The 10,771-nt window shown below is 40.5% G+C and overlaps 1 protein-coding gene across 3 annotated transcripts in view; it reads left to right on the forward strand.

The window, feature by feature from the left end:
* UBXN2A (UBX domain protein 2A) overlaps positions 1–10,771 on the forward strand; it is a 30,008-nt gene that overhangs the window by 9,236 nt on the left and 10,001 nt on the right. For 2 of the 3 annotated variants that reach the window (XM_034766602.1, XM_034766603.1), the window contains exons 4-5: positions 7,153–7,262; positions 9,735–9,869. In XM_034766602.1, the coding sequence (XP_034622493.1) occupies positions 7,153–7,262; positions 9,735–9,869 (245 nt within the window). The remainder of the gene's footprint in view (positions 1–7,152; positions 7,263–9,734; positions 9,870–10,771) is intronic. The other variant, XM_034766604.1, reaches the window with a different exon arrangement.

Consider the following 10,771-nt stretch of genomic DNA (forward strand, 5'->3'; position numbering starts at 1 on the left):
AGAAATGAGATGTGACAGTGGGATGCTTGGCACTGGTCTGTAGCTCTGTGTCTTTCTCTCACACTTCCTATTGTTGCATGGGGATTGGGAGGGACAGGAGTTAATAGGCTTTTTGGACTAAGGACATTCCAAGGAAGAATTTGGAGGAGGCAAGGGTCTTGCTACTGTACCTTCACATGTAAAAAAAGTATTTGTAAAGGAGTATAATTTGGCTGGGTGCCCTACTCTCTTTAGGTGGAGCGTGCCCACTGCTCGAAGGCAAGCGTTAGCTACCACCAATTTGGTAAACTTAATGTACCCTCTCTACACACATTTTCCCCCCACCAATCATACACCATTTGAATGCCTATTATGTCTACTTTGATGTGAGGGATTATGTTGTTCCGTTACCATAGAAACGGGGATAAACAATGACACCATCAGTATGTTTAAATATTTGCATTCATTCCTGTTTTATGACTGTATTATTTCAAGACATAAAACTGGATTTCTTTGGAACCTCAAAGCATCACAACAGCTATCTAAAGGGTAAAACAAAATCTAATACATTTGTACAGGTATCATTGAAATGTAATAGCGCTGGTGATATTTTTAGTCAACATCACTATCCTCTTATTCATCAGCATGATTCTGTCAAAAGTGTGTGGGTTACCACACTCTTCATTGAATTGGCATGTACACAGTTCTGTGCAGTAAAGATTGTTCTAACTACAGACACCATTGATTATGATGTGTCCCCCAACTGGTACAGGCATAAATAAGGTCTTGTAGAAACACAGATGCCATTAGGCCCTTGAAGAATACAGGAAGTAGTTCTTCATCCATATTTTTCCATCCATGTTGCAAGGGTAATCCAATATCTGGTTTACCTGTGTGCAAAGAAATCCAAATCGTTGTTTGTTCAAGATGCTCTTTTGATATGCTCTTCAAAACTCCCCTCGTGGTGGGAGTTTGGCCACGACTTGTCCTTTTTGATGCCTAGATTGAGGTTTAAGCAATTCAGGTCTCTATGGGTCTTCGATTTCTCGCTCTTGTCATAGAGCACTGCACCAACCATTTGTTCATTTGAAAGCTATTCATCAGGCTCACTTGCCAGAAGAACATCCACAAAACATTTGGATGACTTAAATTCCTGCTGCAGATTACTAGCAGCTTGAATAGCATCAGCTAAGTTTATTGTGCTGCATAAAACAATCGTAGACTCACTTTGTCCTTGCTGTGCATGGAATGAATTTGCAGAAACAGTGGTGGTGGGTTTTTTTTGTTTTTTCCTTTTTTCTAAACTTGCTGGTAATTTGCTATTGGACTATCTTGCGGTTTCTACATCTGAGGAAAGTAGGGTTTTATACCTCTGTAGCAGCTTGAACAGAAGGACCTTCTTGTACATAACATGCAGATAATGATCTTATCAGCTCATTGACTCTTCAATGTCATAAGGTGACTATTGTTACAGTGTAACTAGATGGTTTGCATTAAGATTAATTTTACTCAAGTAGGAAGAAAGGCCATGTTGAGTGATTTAAACTGCATCATTTGCAATTAAGTCTTCTGCACGTCATCTCGTCTTTGAAGTGCTGCCTCTTTTTTATATTGGTTGCTCTCTCAAATGTTTCTATTTTATGAAGTTGTGTTGGTCCCAGGATATTAGAGAGACCAGGTGGGGTGAGGTAATATCTTTATTGGAACAGTTTCTGTTGATGAGAGAGACAAGCTTTTGAGGTTACACAGAGCTTTTCTTTAGATCTTCATTTTCTCAACCACCTTGTCTCTATTTTATGAAGCTTTTCTTGTTTTCTCAAGCAAACAGTGTAACAGGACCAATGGCAGGAAGACCTGCTTGCTCTGGTGGCTATAGAAGCAGGTGACGAACTGTCATGCATTGCATCCCCTTCCTGTCAGTTCTTTCTCTGCTTCCACAACATATAATGCTCAGATTTAGAGTCTGTTTTCTTTTCTGGTTCAATACAATTCTGACATGTGCCATGTTCTATTTGCATGTGTAGTTCTAAAAGCAACCCCTGTGATAAAGGGGTTTTCTAAACTAGAAAATTAATCTAGTAGCTGCCAATACAATTAATCTCTCTTGGCTTTTGCTGCCAACACCACGGAATTCTGCCCAGCACTGGTTGCTTCGGAGAGGTTTACATTCTTTGTGTTTTTCTTGACAAATAACACACTTCTCAAAGTTTGTGGAGTCTTTTTCTCTTTAAGATGTTTGTAGCCTCCTGTCTACATATTCTATAACTGCCCTGTAGAGGTAAAATACCCAAAGTATATTGTTCGTAATGCAACACTGCTACCTCCATTTTTTTTATTTTGCACAAGTATACAGGTTTGTGTTAAATTGGATAAGAGCATAAGAATGGCCTTACTGGGTCAGATCAAAGGTCCAACTAGTCCAGTATCCTGTCTTCCGACAGTGGCCAGTTCCAGGTGCCCCAGAGGGAATGAACAGAACAGGTAATCCTCAAGTGATCCATCTCCTGTCACTCATTCCCAGCTTCTGGCGAACCAAGGCTAGGGACACCATTCATGCCAATCCTGGTTAATAGCCATTAATGGATCTATCCTCCATGAATTTATCTAGTTCTTTTTTGAAACCTGTTATGGACTTGGCCTTCGTAACATCCTCGGCAAGGAGTTCCACTGACTGACTGTGCGTTTGTGTGAAGAAATACTTTTTTATGTTTTAAACCTGCTGCCTATTAATTTAATTGGGTGACCCTTAGCTCTTGTGTTATGAGAAGTAGTAAACAACACTTCCTTATCTACTTTCTCTACACCAGTCATTTTACAGACCTCAATCATATCTCCCCTTAGCTGTCTCTTTTCCAAGCTGAAAAGTCCCAGTCTTATTAATCTCCCCTCATACGGAAGCCGTTCCATACCCCTAATCATTTTTTTTCCCCTTTTCTGAACCTTTTCCAATTCTCTTTTGAGATAGGGCGACCACACGTGCACACAGTATTCAAGATGTGGACATACCATGGATTTATATAGCAGCAACATATTTTCTGTCCTATTTTTCTACTGTCTTCTTAATTATTCCCAGCATTCTGTTCACTTTTTTGACTGTCGCTGCACAATGGATGTTTTCAGAGAACTATCCACAATGATTCCAAGATCTTTCTTGAGTGGTAACAGCTAATTTAGACCCCATCATTTTATGTGTATAGTTGGGATTATGCTTTCCAATGTGCATTACTTTGCATTTATCAACATTAAATTTCATCTGCCATTTTGTTGCCCAGTCACCCAGTTTTGAGAGATCCTTTTGTAGCTCTTCGCAGTCTGCCTGGGTCTTAACTATCTTTAGTAATTTTGTATCATCTGCTAATTTTGCCACCTCACTGTTTACCCCTTTTTCCAGCTCATTTATGAATATGTTGAATAGGACTGGTCCCAGAACAGACCCCTCGGGGACACCACCATTTACCTCTCTCCATTCTGAAAACTGACCATTTATACCTACCCTTTGTTTCCTATCTTTTAACCAGTTACCAGTCCATGAGAGGACCTTCCCACTTATCCCATGGCAGTTTACTTTGCATAAGAGCCTTTGGTGAGGGACCTTGTCAAAGGCTTTCTGAAAATCTAAAGTACGCTATATCCATGGATCAGCTTGGTCCACAGGCTTGTTGACCTCCTCAAAGAATTCTAGTAGATTGGTGAGGCATGATTTCCCTTCCTAAAACCATGTTGACTCTTCCTCAGCAAATTATGTTCAACTATATGTCTGACAATATTGTTCTTTATTATAGTTTCAACCAGTTTGACCGGTACTGAAGTCAGGCTTACAGGCTTGTAGATCTGTTAGTATCAAAATTGCTATTTTTGTGTAGTCAGCATTTGACTGAATCCCAGTATGAAGCTGTGTATTATCTCTAATACTCCCCTGTGCATAAGTGTCACTGAATTAAAAAGATAGTTTCTAGAATATTTCAAAAGCTGATATGCATGCATAGGCAATTACATATTAAAACTTTCTACCAGGCAGAGTAGATGCTACATTGTATGTACAGAATCTTACAAATGGAGAAGTATTACATTAGGAATTAACATGCAGTACAAAGTATGGGCATGCAAGCACACCTTCAGTGTGAGATTGGTCTGATCACCAAATCTCAATTGAAAATATAGAAAACTATTATTCACTTTTCAGATATTTTTACAGTTAAGAATGTGATGTGGAAACAATTCATGTTAGTATACTGCAAAATGTTGTTCGCCTTTTTTGCTAACCACCATCATTTCTGGGGGAAAAAGTAGTTGCTCATGCAAGACCAATACAAAAAATCTTTTCATACATTGTTTGGTAACTTTGACCAATAAACACCACATTAAGGTGTTGAAATGAACTTAAACAGTAAACTGTAATCATATTGCAGTGCTTCTAGAATTGTGCAAAAAATGACACTTTCTCAGTTTGGATACCATTGTTTCACCTTGCCTACAGGCTTATGGCACCACTTGACAGCTCCACGTCATACCTCCTCTAAATGTAGATTAAAATAAGCTTTCAAATGATACATAATATTGGTGCATGTAGGGTGAGAACTTAAAATTCCAAAAATGGCCCTTTTTTTGAAAATTGCCACATGCCTATTGTGCATGCTGCAAATTGCTATTCATCCTGTAAATAGGTTTATTTACATGGAGGTAGGAGGGGAGTCATGGGGGACACAAAGAGGGATTCTTCTCATCAAAAAGCTTCTAAGATATGTTTGCATAACACGTACTGTGTAGGTTTGGCACATGCTTCTAATTTGACACAACTTCAAACCTAATTCACATGAATTTCCAGTTAGTTGAAAACTGATTTGAATTCTGCACTGGTACTTAATATTTTATATACTGTAAGTGTGGCCAACTGCCCAGGTACCTGTCAAGACTATTTAATTTCAGGAGACTTGGATGACCAAACACCTTTTAAAATGCCGTACATACTATCTGAAGACACTCCAGGTCAAATCCTCCTCCAAGTCTCATTGACATTGGAAAGATGCATTAGGCAGTAGTGCAAAGTCTACAAATTAGACAGGTTAAATAAGTTTTTGAAATAGTCAGATGTGCTCTGGCAATATTTTAAATGACTTGTGGATTATGAAAATTTACTCAGTATCTGTTCATGAAAGATTCTGTGTATATCTGTATCAGAGGGGTAGCTGTGTTAGTCTGAATCTGTATAAAGCAACAGAGGGTCCTATACTTTTGTTAGTCTTAAAGGTGCCACAGGACCCTCTGTTGCTATGTATATCTGGATCCCCCAGGGTATAAATTCTGTCTAAAGGAATTCTTTCATGACCCATACTACTTCTGATCTGGATAAAAAAAATTGCTGTATGTATTCTCTCCAATACTTTGAAAAGCCATCCAGAATAGGTAGGACAAGGCTCTAGTTGAATAAACTCCCAATAGGACATGTTAGTTCTGGTACTTGGACTTCCAACTTGGAAGTCCGGGTTCTCAACCAGGGGATCGTCTCAATCCAGGCGGTTGGATTCCTCTTGCCCAACCCAAACTGCTAAATGGAAGCAGAGTTCCAGAATGGGGGAGTTCTGCTATGGAAAAGTGGGTACCAGTATAGAAGAGATTGAGAGCCACTTCACTAGAGCATCCAGTTTAGCTCCTGACACTTTGAGATCTTTCATCTGAGCATCATGAAATCCCTAAAGCTGCCTGCGTAGATCATGGTACAATGGTGCCTTAACAAATTTGGGTTTGAATGGCTCTCTGGGAGGGCCACAAATTCTGCAAGTCACAAACATAACAAGATGGTGTAGCACAGTGGTTCTCAAACTTTTGTACTGGTGACCCTTTCGCATAGCAAGCCTCTGGGTACGACCACTTCTTATAAATTAAAAAGACATTTTTATATATTTAACCATTATAAATGCTGGAGGCAAAGCAGGGTTTGAGGTGGAGTCTGACAGCTTGTGACTCCCTTCCCCTCCACCCCCAATGAAATAACCTTGTGATCCCCTGAGGGATCCCGACCCCTAGTTTGAGAACCCCTGGTGTAGCAAGCAATCTCTAGCGGCTGTATTCCTGGTAGTGATATCTGCCAGGAGGGTCAATGAGACTCCAGTCCTGATGGCTGACGCTGTCTTATGGTTAAACTGACTGTTTTTTTTTTTTTTTTTTGTTTGTTTGTTTGTTTTTGTGGGTGGTTTTTTTTACACCTACATTCTAAATTTCCTCATAAAGTTGTCCAACTGATTGACTAAGACTAAAATCAGCTGGACTGCATTTTCTCTTGACTGCTAGCTTTATGTAGCTTAGCCTCTCCTGGTAGTTTAGTTGTGGAAAAAGGGTTGTGTCCTCTGTAGGCAGGGCTAAAGTCTTACCTACGTCTTCTACCCGTGTCTCCGTAGACCACAAATCTAGAAGTAGATTCAGTGGATCAAGCTTTTGCATATAAAACTGTTATGAGCTTGTGGGACAATTACCAGTAAGCATAATTTTGAGTGTAAGTAACCTTTCAGTCTAATAGTCTGTGTTTATATAGCAACTTTTATCTAAAGATCTGTAAAGCACTTGACAAACATGATTCACAGTACCCCTGTTAGGAAGGTCACTGTTACTACAGATGGCAAACAGAGACAGGCTTCAAGTGGCTTGCTCAAGATTACAGAGCAAATCAGCCAGAGATGGGAATTAGCTGCAGAAATCCTGTGCTCTAACGTCTCTCTCGACTACACCTCTCAAAATTCAAGTGAAAGCAGAATGTTGAATGATGCAAAACCTAGGATTCTAGATCTAGCATTTCTCAAGATAAGAGTTGTTCGATAACTTTTTAGTGCCCACAATGTGGCATGGGGTGGAAGACGAAGATGGTAACTGGAGTAATGTGGTTGATAAAGTCTTGCCTTGTGAACTTTAACCCAAAGGCCTTTTACCATTCTGATTCTGCTTTTCAGAGGTGCAAGGTCTTCTGCTGTCAGGTCTAGAAATGAAGATATTTAGAAATTAGAAATGTCATTTTTTGTCCCTTGCTGTTGCTGTGCGTTGTGCTGGCACTTGCCCAAGATGGATTATAGTGAGACTTGTGCCGGTGTAATTTTCAGTCCCTTGAGTGGATGAGCTAAAATCATAAGGAGATGCTAGTATATTGAATTGTTTTTCAATGACTTCATTGTTTTTACTTCACAGGCTGATATCATTATTAAACTATGGAAAAATGGATTTACAGTAAATGACGGTGAACTCAGAAGCTACAAAGATGTTGCAAACCAGCAGTTCTTGGATTCAATTAAAAAAGGGCAAGTGAGCTTTGTCTACCGAGCCAGATTGTGTTACAGTACTTTGTACATTGTACTGTGATGCTGCATGATCTTATAGTGTATAAGCAAAGTAACTGTGTTACAACAGTTCTGTATGAATTTTGTACTGCTGTTGTCTAAACTGGGCATTAAGGGTATGTCTGCACTGCAGCTGAAAGGTGTGATTGCCAGCACAGGTAGACAGACTCATGCTGGCTCAGCTTGAGCTGGCTCACTGAAAAATAGCAGTGTAGACGCTGTGGCACAGTTGGCAGCTCAGGTTAGTCACCTGAATCCAAGCCTGCCCTGCTCCCTGGGTCTGAGCCCGGGCTCCTAGCCCAAGCCGCTGCCTGTGCTGAAATGTCTACCCTGCTATCTTTATCATGTTAGCTTAAGCTGAGCTAGCACAAGTTTATCTACCTATGCTGGGAATCGCACCTCCCAGTTGCAGTGAAACCTAATCTAATGCCTGGTCTACACCTACAAGTTAAATTGACCTAGCTATATTGCCCAGGGCTTTGAAAAATTGTGTGCCCTGTGCGACATAGTTAGGTTGACCCTAGGTACAACCCCCGTTGTAGATGTATATAGGAAGAGTTCTGTTGACCCAGCTACCACCTCTCTGAGAGGTGAATTAAGTACACCTCTACCCTGATATAATGTGACCCGATATAATATGGGTTCACATACAGTGCGGTAACCCCAGGGCTCCAGCAGCGGGCCTCGGGCAGGGCTTTAAAGGGCCCGGGGCTCTGGCTGCCGGCCCCTATAAATCACTGCTGGAGCCCTGCTGCCGCTACCCCGGAGTTGCGGCAGCAGGCTCGGCCGGCAATTTAAAGGCCCCGGGCTCCCCACAGCAGCCGGAGCCTGGGGCTCTTTAAATCACCGCTGGAGCCCTGCCGCCGCTACCCCGATATAACAGGTTTCACCTATAACGTAGTAGGGATTTTTGGCTCCCAAGGACCACGTTATATCAGGGTAGAGGTGTACATTGAGGAAGAAAAAATTCTTCTATCAATCTAGGAACCATCTACAGTACAGTGCTGCAGCACCATAGCTGTGGCACTATAGCTGCTGTAGCGTAGATATATCCTAACACTGCAAGAATTAATGTCCCACCAATATAGTAGCTTTTAGATGCTATGGTTACACACTCAAAAGTTCTGAAATAGACAAAACAGAGTCCATGCCTTGAAGATCGTACTCTAAAGGTACAATACAGAATAGAGGACAAGTCCAAGTGCCTGCCAGTAGTTGTGGCTGAACTACTATATGAAACTGATCGATTAACTTGAGTGTAGACCAGGCAGTACTCAAGAGGTGCTTTCATTGTGGTTGTGGATACTCAGCCTGGTCAAGTTTGAGGCATATTGGTGGGACATTTGGGGGGGGACGGGACATCTGCGACCGCTGCCCATGAATTTTTGTAAAACTTAACGTTGGTCAGGGTTTCGGTCAATTACCTTCCCCCCCACCCCCCTAATTCACTATTTAAGCAAAATCTAAATCAAGAAACTTTTTTTTTTTTTACAGCTATATGAATTTATTTAGCCATTGTCTTTTAAATTACAAATCTTCCTTTCCACGTTGTTTCAGGTCTAATTCAGTGTTGGCAGCACTTCAAAAACATTTTCATAAATATGCTATAAAATTATTCTCTGTGAATGCAACATACAAGGATATGTGCTCCTATCCATAATCACAATGAGCAGCCTGTCATTAGCTGGGAAAGTACACAACTCTGCATCTATAAATACCCATACGCTGCTAGGGGAAGGCAAGGAGGGTAGGGTGGACAAGCTTATCTTCTAGTGAAACAATTACAAGCTGTAAGCTTTCAGATGGTCCCTGGAAGGTAGTTAAATGTGAATAGAATATTGCTAGCCAAACAGTGTTTAATTCACTAAAGATCATAGATCTTCGTGATACTCTATAGAAAATACTAAAATACATACCTTATTTTGTTTAGTCTGTAGTTACACCTGTTAATCAAATGGGTTTCCATATTATCTGTCTTAAAGAAATTCTGTGTCAAAGGTGGTTTTTAATCCCATTACCAAAGAATTAACATGCTGTAATGATGTCTAGTATTAACATTTCACAATTTTTATTAAAGATACTGGGGTTATATTTCTTAGTGTTTTGATACTTCATGATATCTTTTTTTAAAATGAACTATAGTTTACACAATACCCATGATGTGTTCTTTGCTTTTTTTAATTTTTTCACTTCCTAGTTACCTCATAGGCATCCATTGCAAATTACTGAATTATCTCATTAGTGTGATTTACAGATTATGCTGAGTACGTGTTCGTAAAATAGTTGCAGTATCACTAATTCCTTTTGTATGGATAAGCTAGCCACATGTTAGTCAGAGCTGTGTTTCAATTTTTAGACCAAATATCATTACTGTCTTCTCATCACATGCAGAGAGCCTTATTTTAATTTTGTCCATATTGGGTTTTTTAAAAGGGAGTTGCCATTTGAGTTACAAAAGACTTTTGATGATGAGGTGGATGTGAAGGTGGAAGATAAAAAAGATGAGGTATATGTATTAAAGAAGCCAATATTTCACCCCTTTTCCGGACGAGGTTACCGGTTAGGCAGGTGAGTGGTCTGATGGGATCTATGCCTTCTGAGTGGGTTGAGGTCAGGGAATGATAACTCATATCTTCATCCTTTATATGCTATCTATAGTAGTATTTTCTCCAATGACGCTATCCTGCCATACAAGGATTTAAATGCAACTATGCAAGACGCAACCTATGAAGAAAAGGTGAATATGATATTCACTTAGAGGTTAGGACTACAAGGGGCAAGAGTATCTCGACTAAATTAGCAAATTCCTTGGTATTCAGCCATGTAATTTATCTCAGTAAAATAGTGTTTAAAATTACTTCAGACCATACATTAAACTGATTTATTTTTCTTTTTAATCCCTGTCTCTTTAGTGCAGGAATTCTAATGATAGTTTTAAAACTAGACTGAGCTTATAAACACTACAAATGGCATTGTGGTTTAGAGGATTGATCTTGAGTATAACTGCCCCAGGAGCTTCTGAATGCTAAACCCAGAGATGCCATTTGAGTGCTGATCTGGGGACCTCTCTGCCTTAGTTTCTCTATCTGTAAAATAGGGATATTGCTTACCACATGGGGGCACTGTGCAGCTTGTCAGTACAATACTTTGATGAATGTAACTATGTATGTGCCTCTTATTTCCAATAACCAGTCTAAAAATATCCCAATTGATGATAACCGTTCTTGTAATTCTAAGTGAATTAGTGAGTAGGGTTACCATATTTAGCAAATAAAAAAAAGGACCCTCCACGGGCCCTGGCCCCGCCCATTTCCCCACCCCCAACCCTGCCCTAACTCCGCCCCCTCCTCCCTCCCACTCCCAGCCATGCGAAAAGGGCTGCCCGAGCGCTACCGGCTTCACGGTTTGCTGGGCAGCCCCCAGACCCTGCGCCGCCGGCTGGCGCTGCCCCAGCGCAGCTGGAGCCCGGG

This window comes from Trachemys scripta, chromosome 3, assembly GCF_013100865.1.
Source record: "Trachemys scripta elegans isolate TJP31775 chromosome 3, CAS_Tse_1.0, whole genome shotgun sequence".
Classification (NCBI taxonomy): Eukaryota; Metazoa; Chordata; order Testudines; family Emydidae; genus Trachemys; species Trachemys scripta.